The sequence below is a fragment of the Nycticebus coucang genome, chromosome 18 (assembly GCF_027406575.1).
Source record: "Nycticebus coucang isolate mNycCou1 chromosome 18, mNycCou1.pri, whole genome shotgun sequence".
In the NCBI taxonomy this organism is placed as follows: Eukaryota; Metazoa; Chordata; class Mammalia; order Primates; family Lorisidae; genus Nycticebus; species Nycticebus coucang.
This window is the reverse complement of record NC_069797.1, coordinates 74904442-74923830: the sequence shown is the minus strand read 5'-3', so window position 1 is coordinate 74923830 and position 19389 is coordinate 74904442. Positions and strand designations below refer to the sequence as shown.

At 46.0% G+C, this 19389-nt stretch overlaps 2 protein-coding genes across 8 annotated transcripts in view; both read left to right on the top strand.

Moving 5' to 3' along the window:
* The window catches only part of PRPSAP1 (phosphoribosyl pyrophosphate synthetase associated protein 1), a 45740-nt gene extending 43098 nt beyond the window's left edge, over positions 1 to 2642 (top strand). For all 7 annotated transcript variants that reach the window (XM_053569245.1, XM_053569250.1, XM_053569249.1 and 4 more), the window contains 3 exons: positions 198 to 268; positions 961 to 1107; positions 1885 to 2642. In XM_053569245.1, coding sequence (XP_053425220.1) covers positions 198 to 268; positions 961 to 1107; positions 1885 to 2043 — 377 coding nt within the window. In that variant the 3' untranslated portion in view covers positions 2044 to 2642. The remainder of the gene's footprint in view (positions 1 to 197; positions 269 to 960; positions 1108 to 1884) is intronic.
* A 4465-nt stretch (positions 2643 to 7107) lies between these two features.
* Positions 7108 to 19389, top strand: part of QRICH2 (glutamine rich 2) — a 34068-nt gene continuing 21786 nt past the window's right edge. Inside the window, 5 exon segments of the mRNA XM_053570053.1 lie at positions 7108 to 7320; positions 7447 to 7509; positions 8829 to 8888; positions 9169 to 9303; positions 11324 to 11373. Of these exon segments, the coding sequence (XP_053426028.1) occupies positions 7138 to 7320; positions 7447 to 7509; positions 8829 to 8888; positions 9169 to 9303; positions 11324 to 11373 (491 nt within the window). The 5' untranslated portion in view covers positions 7108 to 7137.

Genomic DNA, 19389 nt, shown 5'->3' with positions numbered 1-19389 from the left:
ACGTGGCTGGCCTTCTGTTTCTTTGACCAGGGCTTCTCTGTTTCTGAGAGACCTCCAGGTCCTTGAGGGGGAATCCATGTGGTCTTGTTCTGTCCGTGCGTTGGTTTTGCCTCCATGTCCAGGGAATGAGGTGGTGATTACATTTATCTAGTGATACATGAATAACTCGGATCTTATGATTTCTTTTGTTTTGCTAGTGATGATGGCCAAAGAGAAGCCACCAATAACCGTCGTTGGAGATGTTGGAGGCCGCATTGCAATCATAGTGGTATGGCCAAGTGTCACCCCTCACGTGCAGAGATGACCCTGCTGGCTGTCCGTAGGTTGTCCACTTGGGATTGTGATTCTAGTAAATTTAATTGGATCCTAAACTCCCTTAGGACAAATAGTAGAAATTTTTATATAGCTAAATAAGGATTAAAGTATAACCTACACATAAAATGATTCTGGTACCATAACCTCATCTTATAGGTCCTAGGTTCCTCAAACCAGCTTGCTTCATCATCCTTCAGCCTTGGGTCCATGAGGTGAACTGCACATGAGCTATTCTTCTTCACAAATGAGGACAAGTGACCCCATGCATGCTCATTTTGTACTTTGACATCAGTTTGCTGGCTGGAAGGTCACTGGTCCTTTGTAGAAGCTCTCCTGTCACTTTCTCTTGGGAATAAAATTAAATGTGTGGGGTTCATCAGAAATTTGAAACAAGGATATGCGTCTTGGCTGTCCTAAACGCTAGCTGTAATGTCACGTTTACCTGACTGTCGTCTCTGGCAGACACACAAGGTGTCGTCAGGGCACTTCTGTTGCCATTGCTGGATATTCAATCTGACCCAGGCACAAGGCTCCATCTTCCATCAGAAATCCTTTGAAACTAAGTACAGAAAAGAGCAGGGAGGTAATGTCTGACTGGGCTAGAGGATGTTTCCTTTATACGAACTCACGCTGTTCTCCTCTCAGGATGACATTATTGACGATGTGGAGAGTTTTGTTGCTGCTGCAGAGATCCTGAAAGAGAGAGGTGCTTATAAAATCTATGTCATGGCCACCCATGGCATCCTGTCTGCAGATGCCCCCCGCCTGATTGAGGAGTCCTCCGTTGATGAGGTCTGTTTTTAAAGGGCTTGAGTCAAGATTTGCTTGTGTATTTTCTAGGACTAAAAATGACTCAGTCAATACTAAATTGCTTAATCTCTCTCTAGAGTGCCTATGAAGTGGTGCTTTTGCTGGCTAGTGGTTTGTTGGAGGCAGATGTCTATTTAAAAATATAGACAGTCCCCAAATTATGATGGCTCAACTTGATGGTGTGGAACCATTGCAATTTCGAAGTAATGTACAGTATTCAATAAATGTCATGAACTATGCAGCACTTTATTATAAAATAGACTGTGGTGGATCAAAGTTTTTGGAACACATTTAAGGAAGGGGTAAAGCTAAGCTCTGATGTTTAGGTTAGGCGTACTGAATGCATTTACGACTTACGATGGGTTTATCCCAGTGTAACCCCATCCTAAGAAGAGCATCTGTATACGTCTGTTTGCATGAAGATTTGCTTCAGTACTTTAATTTTGCACTTCAGTACTATTTCTCTTGAGACTTGAATTCTTCCCTAATAGTGAAAGTTATGCACAATGCTGGGGCTCATTATATTTCTGCATGTCGACGGTGACATTCATAGAACTTGAGTCTGAGATATGTAACTTTTCTCTTACACAAAGTTGATTAAGTTTAGTTTATTAAAATTATATATACTCAATGGAATGAGGTTTTATAGTTTGGATCCTTAGGCCATGGGTACTGAGTGTTAGATGAGCTCTTCTGAGGGACCAGTTTGGGGCACACATGCATCATAACAGCATTTACTCTCTATTGCTGCACAATTAGGTGGTGGTGACGAATACTGTGCCTCATGAGGTGCAGAAGCTGCAGTGTCCCAAGATCAAGACTGTGGATATAAGTTTGATTCTTTCTGAAGCTATTCGAAGAATCCATAACGGAGAATCCATGGCTTACCTTTTCCGAAACATCACTGTGGATGACTAGCTTTCACTAGCCTTGACTCTGGAACGCCGAAGGAAAACGTGTAAAAAGCAGTGCCACCAGTTATGTACACCGTGTTTGCTTGCAAGGGAGGACCGGAAATAATCGGAGTTAGTCTCTGTCACCAAGATTGCTGGGTAGGAGGCATTAAGATAGTCAAGAAGAAGACTGAGCTAATGGATCAATAAAATGGCCTTAAATGGCTGCCATCATCAGACTTGTTCCTTAAACAAAACTTATAGACGCTTTCCTGGAAAGAATCTGAAAATCTTGTTGATTTAAAAGAGGAGTTAAAAGCATTTAAAGTCTTAGCTCTGTAATGACCATCATTGTTTCAACTGCAGGGAAGTACAAGTGTTGATGTCGAACCTGGTTGGGGAAGCTGAGTGCCTCCCTGTTCCTGTCCTGTCATCCTCTCTCTAGTCAACTTCAAGTCTTTATGATAGAGAATCCTATTTTTCTTTCAGAAACCGCTGTGCCTACAGCCATTAAACAATGAAGCATTCATGTTGTTACTCCCCCCAAGGACATCAGATTAGAAAATAGTGTCCCATCTCTGGGTATCTGTGTGGCTCTAAAGTTGCAAATAAAAGAATTCATTGCCTCCCTGGTGTCTTCACTTAACTGTGGACCTGTCTGCTCCCCTACCTGGATGGTGACTATCTTATGTCCAAACTGTGCAGGAGATCATGGACACAGCATAAAGTGTGGTCAGACCTGTGGCTGGTTAATCTCCTGCAGGTTCTGTCCCCTTTCTGAGCACTGACGTTAAATCCTTATGGAGTAATATATTTAAAATCTAAATTAGACTGGGCAAGATGGCTCACGCCTGGAATTCTAGCACTCTGGGAGGCTGAGGTGGGTGGATTACTTGAGCTCATAAGTTCGAGACTAGCCAAAGCAAGAGCAAGACCCTGTCTCTACTAAAAATGAAAAATTGAGGCAAGAGGATTGCTTGAGCCCAAGAGTTTGAGGTTGCTCCGATCTGTGATGCCATGGCACTCTACCTGGGGCAACAAAGTAAGACTCTGTCTCAAAAGAAAAGGAAAATAAAATCTAAATTTAAAAAAAATGGAACAATCGGCCCTTTTCCTATGTGATAGAGGTTTATGATATTACTTAGGACTGTACTTGACCTTCCCAACATTTTTTATTCTTATTTTTGAGACAGAGCCTCAAGCTGTCCCCCCCGCCCTGTCCCCGGTCCCCTGGGTAGAGTGGACGGGGCATCACAGCTCACAGCAACCTCCAACTCCTGGGCTCAAGAGAGTCTCCTGCCTCCACCTCCCAAGTAGCTGGGACTACAGGTGCCCACCACAATGCCCAGCTGTTTTTTGGTTGCAGCCATCGTTGTTTGGTGGGCCCAGGCTGGATTCAAACGCGCCAGTTCAGGTGTATGTGGCCTTAGCCTCTTGAGCCACAGGCGCCGAGCTCCAACTTTTTTTTTTTTTTTTTTTGTAGAAACAGAGTCTCACTTTACCGCCTTCACTAGAGTGCCATGATATCACAGAACTCACAGCAACCTCCAGCTCTTGGGCTTTCGCAATTCTCCTGCCTCAGCCTCCAGAGCAGGTGGGACTACAGGCGCCCGCCACAACGCCCGGCTATTTTTTGGTTGCAGTTCAGCCAGGGCTGGGTTTGAACCCGCCACCCTCGGTATATGGGGCTGGCGCCCTACTCACTGAGCCACAGGCACCACCTTCCAACATTTTTTTTTTTTTTAAATTTCAATTTTTATTTTTGGTCAGGTGTGGTGGCTCACGCCTATAATCCCAGCAATCTGGGAAGCTGAAGCAGGTGGCTCACTTGTGCTAAGGAGTTAGAGAGCAGCCTGAGCAAGAGTGAGACCCTGTCTCTACTAAAAAAAAAATAGAAAAAACTAGCTGGACCTTGTGGCAGGTGCCTATAGTCCGAGCTGCTCTGGAGGCTGAGTTAGGAAGATCACTTGAGCCCAGGAGTTTTAGGTTGCTGTGAGCTATGATACCATGACACTCTACTCCAGGTAACAGAGTTAGAGTCTATATCAAAAAAATTTTTTTTAAATTTTTTTCTTAATTACTAGAATTTGCAACATTTTAAAATCCATCATCATGAATCTAGTTTACACATCCTTTGTTAGGGGAGGCCTTACTGCCAATGTAGATTTACTTTTTATACTTGTGAGCCTGGTCCAATTCAGGACTAAATGTCACAGGAAGGGGGAGCGTCCCTGGGAAACGAGCTAGAATCATTTATTGGCTCTGTTAGCTCCTGAGAGGCAGAATTCTATTTGTACAATTGTCTTTTCTCCATGGAGAAAAGAAGAGTTTACTTGATTTTTTAATCTCTTGATGACAAGAAAAACTCCTAATCCACAATCAAGATTTTGAACACATTAGGCTTTTGAAGCACACAGATAAGTTAACTGCTGTCAATAGACCAGGTGAGGAGACTTGAGCAGAGAACTCAAGATGATCAGCGTGCTGAAGGGAGAGCTGGTTCTTGTTCGTGACATCAGGTAAATGACTAGTCCTTTTTGGGCTTCTGCCGTCAGCTATGAGGTTTGGACTTGAAAACTGAGGTCGTTTTCAAGTCTAAAATTCCACTTGTACCTCCAGCTAATGTTTTCTTTACTGTATTTTCAAAGATGGAAAATTCTAAATGTACTTCATTAGCAAAAATATTTCGAATATATAGTGACTCCAAGAATTAGAATATGCTACCATTTCCCTTGGTATTCGGTGAGTCTTAATATAAGCCTGGCTAGTAAGCTCCAGGGATCTAAAAACAGGAGGCTCCAGGAGCTGATCCAGTCAGTGTGATGATTTGGTTGCTGGCATTCTTCTGGAAAGTCACTGAACTTAGAAATAAGGCCCCACCTCAGCACCTCAGCCTCTATGCCAGATGGTTCTCCCATCTTAAGGCTTCAATCTTGTGACCAGCTTCACTATTCTTAGGTAAGAGCATGAGTGCACAAAGAATTTGTCTCAAAACAAAACATAAAAACAAGTCTTGCTCTGTAGCCCCAGCTAGAGTGCAGTGGCATGCATCATCATAGCTCACTGCAACTTCAGACTTCTGGACACAAAGGAGGCTCCTCTCATTTTCCCAAGTAGCTGAGACTACAGGTAACTGCCACCACACCCAGCTAATTTTTTTTCTAGTTTTGGTACAGATGGGATCTCACTCGTGCTCAGGCTGATTGTGAACTCCTGAGCTCAAGCAATCTTCCCACTTTGGCCCCTCAGAGTGCTATGATTACACGCTATGAGCCAACGTGCCCCACCTAGAACTTGTTCTTTTGATATCAACCCTCGAAGGCCTATTGTATGCCAATTATTGGGAATATAATAAACAAAAGTCTTTTAATTAAATAAATGCCAACTCAGACTAAACTGAAAATCTGAATTTGAAAATTCATTAAAATAATACAGTTTCTCAGTATCTGAGTGGGGGGGGTTGGTTCCCCCTTGGACACCAAAATCTATGGATGCTCATGTTCCTGCTTAAAACAAGTACAGTACCAGGTCGGACGATGAAGTTCAAGAACTCATCCTAGGAAAAGTGCTACATACTTCACTGTTGAATATCAATCACTATAGTCACCAGATTGCCCAGGGGAGTACTTTGAAGGAAAAATCATCTCTGGATTACTTGTGATATGTAACACAATGTGAAAAATTGTTAGAAGGGAATAATAACAAGAAAAGGTCCACATGTACAGACACAACCATTTCTCTCTCTCACCCCCCCCCCCAGAGGTGCAGAGCCCAGATGAGGGTGCGTGGTACAGATACGGTCATGTGGTGTGTCACCACTTGTTATTTACACACTTTCTGGAAGAACTGAGTGTGGGGAAGTCGTGCATCAGTTGTTGAGGGTGTCAGATCGGTCTAGTCTTGCCTCTAATGAGCTAGACACTGAGTGTGTTTTGAGATCAGTCAGGCTAGGGCAGCACACCCGGGCGCTGACTAGACCTGCCTGCGTAGTGGGTAGTCTTTTCCAAGATGGCCCCACCTTTGGTTGAACAAAATATGAGAGCTGTTTCCAGGGAGCCAAGGCCCTGGGACTGTAGCCCTTAGACCTGGTCCACTGCTCTGTGGAAAGGACACAACTAACACAAAGTAGGTTGCCATGATACCCTGAAGTCTTTCTATCCCTAAGTGGACCCCAAGAGTGAGTGGGCTACTCTTGGTAGGTTAAGAGAATGAATGAAGTCTAGCTAAATCTTAGCCTCCCCACCCCCCAAACTGCTGTATCACTAATGGAAACGCTTTGTCACACCCCGAGACTCCCCCATTATGGGTTTGGGGGTTGCTTCCAGTATGGAAGCCCCTCCCCGCACTCCCTTGGTGGCTTTTGCTTCCTGGAAGGCTCTGAGCAGCGACATTCTGACACAGAATCCTCAGAACCGTCAGCGAAGGGGCCACCTCTCGTTAAAACGTCCGCGACCACGAGCCAGCACGGGGCAGGGGAGTGCTAAGGGCTCGCGACTGGCCGGCGAGGCCGGTAGCCTAAGGTCCCCGTCCCGGACCGGCCGCGGAGGTCGGGGTGCTGATCCCCCGAGGCGGGAGGCGGAAGTGGACGGGCTCCAGGCTCCGTCCGGTGACTGTCGCCCAGCACTGCCGAGCCCAGGGGCAGAGGAGCCCCGGGGGCCTCGGAGGGCGAAGCATAGAGTGAGCGGAGTATGGTCGCCTGTGCCCCCGACGGCGCGGACCGCTCCTGACCGGCCTCATGAGGCCACCCGGGATGGGTGAGACCACGGTCTCCCTCCAGGAGCTGGCGGACCTGGCCATCGGCACCCCCGAGGTGGGTGCCGTCAACTTCACGGCCCTGCACACGCTTATCGTGGCCATGCTCAAGAACCTCGGCCTCCAGTCCACCCGGGTCAACTTCGAGTCCCTGTCACCCGAGCCGAGCCACCCTCTGGATTACCCGCGGCGCTCGCTTAGCTCCCCGCACCTGCGCAAGCTGTCCGCGGGGGCCTCGGCGGCCTTGGTGTCTCGGGAGCGGGAGCGGCGGCGGAGCGTGAGCAAGGCGGCATCGCAGCAGGCCCTGGAGAGCCAGATGAAGGACCTGGACGACCAGGTGCAGGACCTCAGCAAGCAGCTCAAGACCATGAGCAGCCACATGCAGGGCATCACCAGCCACGTGCACCACATCTCCCAGGCCACCGGGCTGGACGCGGACACCCGAGAGTGGCTGGAGGACAAGATCACAGACATGGTGTCGCAGGATTCGCCAGCTAGGCTGGTAAAACCTGAAATCAGCCCTGCAAAACCTGTAATCAGCAGCCCCCAGGTGAGTGCACTAGGGACCCTCTCCAGGCTACCCTCCAGCCACGGAGAGGCTGAGTCCAGGCCTGCCACTGAGGGGGCCAGGCCTCAGGGTGACCTGGTCCCATGTGGCCCATGCTCTACCTTGCAGGCCATGGCGATGCTTCAGAATGTCATACAAGACGTGAAAGACCTGAAAGAAACCCACCAAAAGGTAAAGATGCTCCTTGAGCTGAAGCCCATGGGAGACCCCACAGAGCCCAGTGGGCCCCATCCCACACCCTTCCTTCCTGGCCCTGCTTAAGCCAGGTTCACCCACCACTTGTCACACACCCAAGGATGCCAAACTGACCCAGAGGGCAGCTGACAACTCCTTAGAATGTTCTTAGAGTGAATTCCCTTTTTAATAGAATAAAGACATAAGGAGATCATGTTGGAAGACAAAGGCTAGAATGGAGAGTGAGACCCCAGCTCCTTGTGATTATGACACAAGCCTGAGCGGGCAGGAGACAATTTCACTTTTATTTCCTCAGAGGGAGAGGTACACACAAATCGTGCAGCATAAGTACCCCCCAAAGAACAGCAGGAAGGCAAGGCAGGTCAGCTCCACTCAAGGAGGCAATGGGCACACGCCCACCTCTCAGAGCCGTCTTTGCTGGATGGGGGGCTTTGAGAATCAGGGCAGGAGGGGAACGAGGCCAAACACATACTCGCCTGCATTACCCTAGCCACAACCCCAGCCCCACTCACTTTGCTCTGGGAGGCCTGCTTTTCTTTCTTTATTATTATTATTTTTTTTTTGTAGAGACAGTCTTACTTTATCACCCTCGGTAGAGTGCCGTGGCATCACACAGCTCACAGCAACCTCAAACTCTTGTGCTTAAGCGATTCTCTTGCCTCAGCCTCCCAAGCAGCTGGGACTACAGGCACCCGCCACAACGCCCGGCTATTTTTTGTTGTTGTTGCAGTTTGGCTGGAGCCAGGCTTGAACCCACCACCCTCAGTATATGGGGCTGGCACCCTACCCGCTGAGCCACAGACGCCGCCCGAGGCCTGCTTTTCTTTTCAAACTTTAAAGTGTGGAGGGTTTTTTGTTTTGTTTTGTTTTGCATGTTTCTAGCTAATCTTAGATTTTGGAGGTTTGCACAAGCAAGGAGCAATTTAAGTTTTAGAAATTTGATTTGATTCTTTTGAGGTGCTTTTCTTTTTAAACAGCACAGAAATTCAAACGCTATTGAAGTATCTGGTACTTTTTGTTCCTTGAGAGCCCAGGTGGGCTCAGCCTGCAGTGCTAGGAGGCTTTGAGTGGGTTTTGTAGTGTGACATGAATGTCAGGACCAGAGGTGCCCATCCCTGCAGCAGCATTTACTCTTAGCCACCAGCCCTCTGTGCCACACCCCCACCCCTTGCACCCACTTCCCTTCTTCTTGTTGGCTGGGAAAAGAATCGAGAGGCCCTGGCTTCACTGGCCAGGTAGAAACCTCCCTGCATGGTGGGCCAAGGTCGAGCTCCATCCCTGAACCCTTTTTCCAGGAAATCCTGCGGAGGATGGATAATCTAGAGAATCTGGTCAAAGCACGAGATGAATTCCTGGTAATATCCTCCAGTTCTGTGGGAAGGGGCCCTCCAAGGGGAAGGAGGATGGTTGTCCTCAGCCTGGCCCTCTTGGGGTTTGTCCAAGCTCCCTTCATCCCTCCAGGTGGTGTGTGCCCCCTGCCTCCCCGGCATCTGCCCCTGGACTGAGGGTGAACTCCTTCCCACTCCTGCCCAGTGCTCTTTTGGGCTTCACAAGGGGAAAAGAGCTAAGGTCCGTCCCTAAAACTTCCTGGGATTAAACTAAGGGTGTGTGTGTATGTATTGTCTGTGATTGCAGCAAATAGTGGACCGGAAGATGACTTTGGTTCCTAATGAAGAAGTCACCATGGTCACCTGGGAAGAGCTGGAGCAAGCAATCACTGACGGCTGGAGGAAAACTTCACAAGTAGTGAGCAGACGGGTGTGGGTAGTGGTCTCGGGTGGGGCTCTCAGAACACTCCCTCCGTACAACTGCACAAGCTCCTGTTATGTGGATGTTCATAGTTTAATTCACAAGTTCCAGATTATGGATTGTTTAAACATTTCTTCCAATCTCATAACCATCACTCCAAGGTGATATCCATACGTGTGAGCAGGGTGAATTCATACGGGTGATCCAGCTCAGCTGTTGCCAAATTGCCTTCCATGGGTGTTGTTTCAGTCCAGACCCCACCAGCAGTGCAAGAGAGGACTTACTCCCTGACACCCCCCAGCACTGAATGTTAGTATCTAGATTTCTGAGCTTTGCCTACTGGCTGGAAGGAAGATAGTACATGAGTGTAGTTTTAATTTGCCTTTGCGGCTTTTCAAACTTCTCTTGTGGTCTGTCCCAAAATGCATGAGTCCTTCTACCATATGTGGACCCCAGGGCTTAACTCTGGAAATAAAACCTCTGTAAGGTGCTCTTATCTGATGGCGACTTTTGTACACAAACACACTGTCCAGACACAGTTCACTGTTCACCAAATCGTGTTCAAATCAACCTTTCTTCATCCTCAACATTTTCAAGTGGCCCTTGAAGACCAGATTTAGCTGCTCTTTTGATCTTGACATCCTCCTGGCTTTCTGCAAAGGGGTTACTCAAACTGGATCAACAGGATGAAGAGTAAGCCCTTTGGTGCCACCAAGTGGTCATCTTAGGGAGTGCTCAGTATTATCTGGGTACAGAATAAACCCTGCCCATCTAGATGTATTCCTCAGGAGTTGCAAGGTGAACCCTGAAAACAAAAGGCAGGGCTGCCTAAAAAAAAAGAGGCCTCCGCTTTTGCTGCCTTTTGTTAAAAGCCCAAATCTTCCTTACACAAACCATGATCATATTATTTTTAGTGAGGACCTCGTTTTCTCAGAGTGTGAGCTGAAGACACCTGTGAGACTTAAGAAATAATAAACATAAATGCCTTTAGACAATATTTACTTCTCCAGATGTTAGAAAACATCAGTGTTTTGACTCTGCCTCAAAAAAAAAAATACACACACATATGTATTTTTTCTTAGTCAAGGCTAACTTAGTAGTGTTTGCGGATTTTATTTATTTGAGGCAAAGTCACAACTCACAGCAACCTCAAACTCTTGGGCTCAAGTGATCCTCTTGCCTCAGCCTCCCAAGTAGCTGGGACTATAGGCACCCACCACAACGCCCAGCTATTTTTATTTTTTAATTAATTTATTTTTTCATGTTTTAGTGAAGATGGGATCTTGCTCAGGCTGGTCTCAAACTTCTCAAGCTCAAGCACTCCCCCAGCCTCAGCCTCCCAAGGTTTAGGATTACAGACATGAGCCACCTAGCCTGGCTGGAAAAAATATATTAAAAAAAGAAAAAGAAAGAGAGAGAGGGGGAAGGAAGGAAGGAAAGAAAGGAAAGGAAGGAAAAGAAGGAAAGGAAGGAAGGAAGGAATCCTCAGTTTCTCATGATCAGGGTAATGAATCCAAGTGCCAGCTAACTTGACCGTGGCAGGCATGTAACAATGGAAGAATTTAACCTTTTTTCTAGGTCTAAGGATCTTGAAGACAGATGTTCTCTTGCAGAAATAGTGTGACCAAGGCAAAGGACATGTTCTTCTTGAAGCCTTTATAGCCTGACCAGCTTAATAAAATAAAAAGCAAAACAAACTCCTTTTTAGAGACTTTTTTTTAATTAAAAAATTTTTTTAGAGGCAGGGTCTCCCTCTACCACCCAGGCTGGAGAGCAGTGGCATGATCACTGCAGCCTCCAACTCTTGGGCTCAAGCCATCCTCCTGCCTCAGCCTTCCAAAGTACCCCTAAACTAAAACTCTGATTTGCAGGTCTTCATGGAGGGTGATGCAAGAAAATACCTTTAACATATCGGGCAAGTTGAAAATGGCCAGAAAATGATCTTATCTTTTCCAGTAGTCTTGAGGAATTTAGGTTCAAATCTCCTGGGGACCTTGAAGGCAAAAACTGGATAGTAGGACTAATAAAGACAGAAAAGCAGGCCAGGCACGGTGGCTCATGCCTGTAATCCTAACCCTCTGGGAGGCTGAGGCAGGTGGATCTCTTGAGCTCAGGAGTTTGAGACCAGCCTGAGCAAGAGTAAGATCCCATCTCTACTACAAATAGAAAACCTAGCCAGGTATAGTGGCACATGCCTCCAGTGCCAGCTACTCAGGAGGCTGAGGCAAGAGGATCACTTGAGCCCAAGAGTTTGAGGTTGCTGTCAGTTGTAACGCCACGGCACTCTATCAGGGTCAACAAAGTGAGACTCTATCTCAAAAAAAGAAAAAGAAAGAAAGAAAAGCAGGCTAAGTGTGGACTGTTCCCTGGAAACACTGCTGTCAGCAGAAGACATGATTACAGTAATATTCTTTTACTAACCGAGCCAAAATCTTGAACACATTATATGTATTTGGGAACATTGGGGTCTCATAAACAGCTCTGATTGAAATTATAATTCCTGCGGCAGGGCCAGGCGTGGTGGCTCACGCCTATAATTCTAGCACTCTGGAAGGCTGAGGCGGGTGGATTGCCTGAGCTCACAGGTTCGAGACCAGCCTGAACAAGAACGAGAGACCCTGTCTCTAAAAATAGCTGGGCGTTGTGACGGGCATCTGTAGTTCCAGCTACCTGGGAGGATGAGGCAAGAGAATTGCTTCAGCCTAGGAATTTTTTTTTTTGCAGTTTTTTGGCCAGGGCTGGGTTTGAACCCACCACCTCCAGCATATGGGGCCGGTGCCCTATTCCGTTGAGCCACAGGCACCGCCGCAGCCTAGGAATTTGAGGTTGCTATGAGCTATGACGCCATGGCACTCTACCAAGGGTGACATAGTGAGACTCTGTCTCAAAAAAAAAAAAAAAAAAATAGCCGGGCATTGTGGCGGGCACCTATAGTCCCACCTACTTGGGAGGCTGAGGCAAGAGAATCTCTTGAGCCCAAGAATTTGAGGTTGCCGTGAAGTATGATGCCACAGAACTCCACAGAGGGCAACAAAGTCTCAATTAAAAAAAAAAAGAAACAGAAGTAGGCACTTTGTATTGTGCTGAGGTCACGCAAATAGTCAGTCATGGGGCAGGAATAGCACTTAAGGCAGGAAGGACAGAAGCTCCCTTGCAGGAGGGAGCGCTCAACCATGCAGGCTGGCAGGGAGTTTGTTACATATATGTTAGGCGATCAAAACCTAATGTGTTAACTAAAAAAGAAAGGCTTAGGAGGAGCGCAGCTCAGCTCAAAATTAACATCTCTGAAATCAGGATGTGGCTCAGAGCATTGTGTGATTAATTGGCACTGTTCTCCCTTTCCTGTTGACACTTAAAACAATGGTGTGTGTTAACAGGCAACCATTTTAGGCTTACTGACATGTGGAGAGAGGTGGCATGAAGCATGTTTTGCTTAGAAAATCTTGTGATACTGACTTTTGTTAGGTGTGAGTTAAGAAGTTATGTTGTCTCAATATAAAGTGCCAACACTTTTGAGTACAGAATTCTTGGCTGCGTGTACAGGGCGGAAGGGACAAAGCCATAGAGGGGTATTTCTGGTCTACAGATTTCCCTCAGGGGATGGGGCTCTGTCATTGTGGTTTGGTTTAGAATAGCAGTTCTCAACCTGTGGGTCGCGACCCACAGGAATTGTATTAAAGGGCTGCGGCGTTAGGAAGATTTAAGAGATGAATCAAGGCCAGTGCACACCTTATAATCCCAGCACTTTGGGAGGCTGAGGTGGGAAGATCACTTGAGTCCAGGAGTTTGAGGTTACCGCGAGCTATGATCTTGCCATCTGTACTCCAGTCCAACCCAGGTGACAGAGCAAGACCTAGTCTCTTAAAAAGACAAAAAAAAAAAAAAATGCTCAGAGCTCGTAGCACAGTGGTTATGGAGTTGGCCACATACACTGAGGCTGGCGGGTTCCAACTCAGCCCAGGCCTGCTAAACAATGACAACTGCAACAAAAAAATAGCTGGGCGTTGTGGCAGCCTCCTGTATTCCCAGCTACTCGGGAGGCTGAGGCAAGAGAATCGCTTAAGCCCAGGAGTTGGAGGTTGCTGTCAGCTGTGATGCTACGGCACTCTACCGAGGGCAGCATAGTGAGACTCTATCTCAAAAAAAATAAATAAATAAAAAAGAATAAGTCAAAAGCATGATTTGTGTTAGGGGGTCAGCATTGACACTCATTATTTCTAATGACTTTCCTACCATCCTCAGATGAAATGATAGGCATGTCTCACCTGATGCCCTTAAGGCAAATCTGATCAACTTTTTTAGGACCCCATTTCTACCTTACCTCTTTAGCTGTTATGTCCACTTTTCAAGGCTTTCAAGATGTTTGTTCTGAAAAACTATGACTGTGATTTTATTTTATTTTTATTATTGATTTCTTTATTATTATTTATATTTTTGTAGAGACAGAGTTTCACTCTATGGCCCTCATTAGAGTGCCATGGCATCACACAGCTCACAGCAACCTCCAACTCCTGGGCTTAGGCGATTCTCTTGCCTCAGTCTCCCGAGTAGCTGGGACTACAGGCGCCCACCACAACACCCGGCTATTGTTGCAGTTCAGCCGGCACCGGGTTTGAACCCGCCACCATGGGTATATGGGGTTGGCGCCCCACCGACTGAGCCACAGGCGCCGCCCATATTTATTTTTTTTGAGACAGAGTCTCAAGCTGTTGCCCTGGGTAGAGTGCTGTGGCGTCACAGCTCACAGCAACCTCAAGCTCCTGGGCTCGAGATTCTCTTGCTTCAGCCTCCCAAATAGCTGGTACTACAGGCACCTGCCACAACACCTGGCTATTTTTTTGCTGCAGTTGTCATTGTTGTTTTGGCTGGCTGGGCCAGGTTTGAACTTGCCAGCCTTGGTGTAGATGGTCGGCGCTCTACCCACTGAGCTACAGGTGCCACCGATGACTGTTGTCTTAGTCTGCAGCCTCCAACCCCCCAGACTGCGGACCAGTCTCAGTCCATGGCCTGTTAGAAGGAGGTGAGCAGCAAGTGAGCAAGTGAAGTTTGATCTGTGTTTACAGCTGCTCCGCATCGCTCCCGTCACCTCCTGAGTTCCATCTCCCGTCAGAACTGCAGCAGTAAGAGATTCTCACAGGAGCCTGAACCCTACCATAAACTGCATGTGTGAGGGATCTAGGCTGCACACTCCTTATGAGAATCTAATGCCTGATGATCTGAGGGCCAGCTGAGGTGGTGATGCTAGGGCTGGGAATGTCTAGTTGCAGGAACACAAGCTCAGGGCTCCCACTGAGTCTCCATTATGGTGATTGTATAATTATTTCATTATAAATTACAATGTAATAATAATAGAAATAAGGTGCACAATAAATGTGCTGGAATCATCCCCAAACCATCACCTACCCCACCGCACCCCTTAATCCATGGAAAAATCGTCTTCCGTGAAACTAATCATTGGTGCCAAAATGGTTGGGGCCCACTGGTTTTAGTCTCTGTGCTGGGCTGAATAATGGCCCTCAAAGATGTCCGTGTCCTCATCCCTAGTAGTTGGGAATGTTAGCTTATATGGCAAAAGGGACCTTGCAGATGAGATTAAGTGAAGGATCTTCAGATGGAGAAGTATCCTGGGTTATCCAGATCGATTCAATGACATAGTTACAAAGGTCCTCATGAGAAGGAGGCAGAAGGCGATACTACTACGCAAGAGGAGGCAACGTGCCCGGCACTGTTAATATCAGCTGAAAAGGATGAAGAAAGGGATCCTTTCCTCAGAACCACCAGAAGGAGCCAGCCCTGCCAACGCCTTGACTTTCGCCCAGTGAAAATGGTGTTGGACTTTTGACTTCCCAAAGTGTAAGACAACAAATTTTTGTTGTTTTAAGCCACAGAATTTATGGTTATTTGGTACAGCAGTCACAGGAGACTCGGAGTGCCTTTTTCTTCTTGAGGCAGTGTGTGAATGTCTGGCTAGTCTTAGTTTAGCTCATTTCTTTTTTGTCACTTTCTAGTATTTTTGTTTCTGAACTCTGGGTCAGAACCTAGACCCACAGTCTGCAACAATTAATGCTTTGGGTGTCTTCTAAAGACTTACTTTAAAGTCTTTCCATGGCATTAGTCTCCTTTTCTCCTGTGTTTTCTTTACAGTGGTTGATTCCATATTCAGTAGGCCTTTCTAGGACACAGGTGGCAGGCAGAACTCCCAAGAAGGGCAGCAATATCCCTGCCCCGCATGTACACACACTGCACAGTCCCTCCTGTTGGACGTGAGCAGAATCTGTGGATATGACGGGCTATTAGGTTGCTAATCAACTGACTCTGAGTTAACCTAAGGGAGAGTACACTGCAGGCCTGACCTAATTAGGTGAGCCCTTTGTAAAAAAGATGAAGTGTCAGAGAGATGAGCAAACTACCTGAGGATGGGCCATGCAGTTAGGATTCAAGGATGGCCTCTAAGAGTTGAGAGTGACCCTCAGCTAACAGCCAGCAAAAAAATGGAGATGTTGGGCAGTGCCTGTGGCTCAAAGGAGTAGGGCGCCAGCCCCATATACCAGAGGTGGCGGGTTCAAACCCAGATCCGGCCAAAAACTGCAAAAAACAAAGAAAAGAAAAGATGGAGACTTTAGCTTACAACCACAAGGAATTGAATGCTGACAACATAAATGCACTTGGAAGTGGACTCTGAGCCTCCAATGAGACCACAGCTTGTTCAACACCTGAATTTGCAGAATGTGAGACCCCAATTGAGAACCCAGCTTCTACATGTCTTGGCCCAGGACCTATAGAAACTGTGAGATAATAAACTTGTATCATTTTAGGTTACTAATTTGTTATGCAACAATAGAAAGCAGGTACAAGATACTTCAGTAGTGCTCCTAAGTGCTCTTGGGCATCTGAGAGTATGATGAGAATGATGAGTGGACTGGGAAGCCCATCTGGGGAGGCAGCTTCTGACCTCAGAGGGAAGAATCATGTCCCCAGCCTGAGAAAGCTCTGACCACGTGAGATTCTAAGACATTGTAAATAACTAATTCTTCCTGGAATTTTGCAGGTTCTTTGGGAACAGTAGGGAATAACTTGCTTTGCAAGGATTTTAGGGTCTCCCAGTGTCAGGAAGAATGAACTACCCATGCTTTATCACCCTGGCTGGAGAAACCCCTAAAAAGAGCCAAGCCATTTGTAGCATTACAGGTGATGGTCAATGAATTTGGCCCAAATCACAGGTGACGTTTAAGATCGTGGCTGTGTGAACTGGATCCTGGCTTACTGGATCCCGATTATAACAGAGATTATAACACAGCCTCTGGTCAGGGTTAGCTGTACCTGAGAGAAATGGCAGGCTGGGGCTTATGGCATATTTTCAATAATAGGCTGGAGGGGGTTCCCACAAATCTTTTTTTTTTTTTTTTTTTTTTTTGTGGTTTTTGGCCGGGGCTGGGTTTGAACCCGCCACCTCTGGCATATGGGACCGGCGCCCTACTCCTTGAGCCACAGGCGCCGCCCCCACAAATCTTAATATCCTTTGCTGCCTTTATAGAAACAGCTTCATTGAAATATAATTGACATAGAATAAACTGCATGTATTTAAAGTACAATTTGATGCATTTCAACACACTTGCATATTTATTTATTTATTTTTATTTATTTATTTTTTTTTTTTTGTGGTTTTTGGCCGGGGCTGGGTTTGAACCCGCCACCTCCAGCATATGGGACTGGCACCCTACTCCTTGAGCCACAGGTGCCACCCTGCACACTTGCATATTTAAAACCGTCACTACAATTGACCTTCCAAAATGTGTAATAACTCTTAAAGTTTATTTGTGCTCTTTGTCACCCCTTTCGTCTGCTCCCCCATTCCTAAGCAACCACTGACCTGCTTTCTGTCACTGTAGCACAGTTGGCATTTTCAAGAATTTTATTTATTTATTTATTTTTAGATACCAGGTCTTGCTCTGTTGCCCAGGCTGGAGTGCAATGATGCAACCACAGTTCATTATAGGCTTTAACTCTTGGGCCCAAGTGATCCTCTCACCTCAGCCTCCTGAGTAGCTGGGACTACAGACACCTACCATAACACCCAGCTACTTTTTCTATTTTTAGTAGAGATGGAATCTTGCTCTTGCTCAGGCTGGAATTTAATTCTTGAGCTCAAGTGATCCTCTGCCTCAGCCTCCCAGAGTGCTAGAATTACAGGTGTGAGCCACCACGCCTGGCCTCATTCTTTTGAGTTTTAACTACTTTGTGTGTCTCTACTAAAGTGTGTTTCATGGAGGCAGCATATTGTTAGATCTTGTAACTAATCAATCTCACAATCTCTGCCTTTGAATCAGGCTATTTAGACCATTTACATTTATTATTATTAATAATTAATTAATTAATTAATTTTTTTGAGACAGAGTCTCACTATCTTGCCCTCGGTAGAGTGCTGTGGCATCACAGCTCACAGCAACCTCAACCTCTTGGCCTTAAGCAACTCTCTTGCCTCAGCCTCCCAAGTAGTGTGGCGCCTGCCACAACGCCTGGCTATCTTTTGTTGTTGTTGCAGTTGTCATTGTTATTTGACAGGCCCAGGCCTGGTTGGAACCCACCAACTCTGGTATATGTGGCTGGTGCCGTAACCACTGTGCTACAGGTGCCAGGCCTAGACCATTTACATTTATTGTGATTATGGATGAAGTTAGATTTGAGTCCATCATCTTGCTATTAGTCTTATATTTGTCTCATCTATTCTTTGCTTATTTTTCTCTTTTTCTATCCCTTTTGAATTGAATATTTTTAATTCCAAGTTACCTTTCTTATTGGCTTACTAGTTAAAATTCTTCGTTTTGCTATTTTAGTGGCTGCTTTATGCTTATAGTAATGTATTACAATCTACCATCAGGTGACATTATACCACATCGCAAGTAATGTAAGAACTTTATAATACTATACTTCCACTCTTCTCCTGGAAAAGTCTTTATTCCAGGGGTCAACAAACCTTTCTTGAAGGAGCCACATAAATATTTTAGGCTTTTATAGTCTTTATTTATTTATTTTTTTTAGAGACAGAGTCTCACTTTGTCACCCTCGGTAGAGTGCTGTGGCATCACAGCTCACAGCAACCTCCAGCTCTTGGGCTTAGGTGATCCTCTTGCCTCAGCCTCCCGAGTAGCTGGGACTACAGGCGCCCGCCACAACGCCCGGCTAGGCTCTTATAGTCTTTGTCATAGTCCACTCTGCTGCTGTTGTGTGAAAGAAGCCATGAACAGTACATAAATGAAAAAGCATGCCTGTACTCGAGTAAACCTTCATTTCCAAAAAAGGACTGTGGAGCCAGGTGCAATGGCATGTGCCTGTAGTCCCAGCTACTCAGAGGCTGTGACAGGATGATCTCTTTAGCCCAAGAGTTCAAGTCTCACCTGGATAGCATAGTAAGAACCCATCACTTAAATAAATCAATTAAAAAAAATCAAAAGTGCTAAAGGAAAACAAATTTATCTAGCATGTATTCTGGCTATAAAATAAAAAATAGAAAAAGAAAAGATAAAAGGTAAGTGGGCCGTACACTGCCAACTCAGTTCATGCTGCTTTACTCATGCACTTCATTTTTACATCTATTATAAACCACACAATTCATTGCTCTTATTTCTTCTTTAAGCAGATAACTTTTAAAGAGATTCAGATACTAAGAAAAACTTATTTATTTATTTTTGTGAGACAGAGCCTCACACTATCAACCTGGGTAGAATGCGGTGGTTAAAGTAACCCTCTTGCCTCAACCTCCAGAGTAGCTGGGACTACAGGTGCCCACCACAATGCCCAGATAATTTTTTCTATTTTTTAGTAGAGACTGGGTCTTGCTGTTGCTCAGGCTGGTCTCAAACTCCTGAGCTCAAGCAATATACCCACTTCAGATGTGCTGGATTATAGGCGTGGGCCATTGTGCCTGGACAAGAAAAACTTTTTTTTTTTTTTTGGAGACGGAGTCTCAAGCTGTCACCCTAGGTAAAGTGCCGTAGCATCACACCTCACAGCAACCTCCATCTCTTGGGCTCAAGTGATCCTCTTGCCTCGGTTTTTTTATTTTTTAGTAGAAACAGGGTCTTGCTCTTGCTCAGGCTGGCCTTGAAC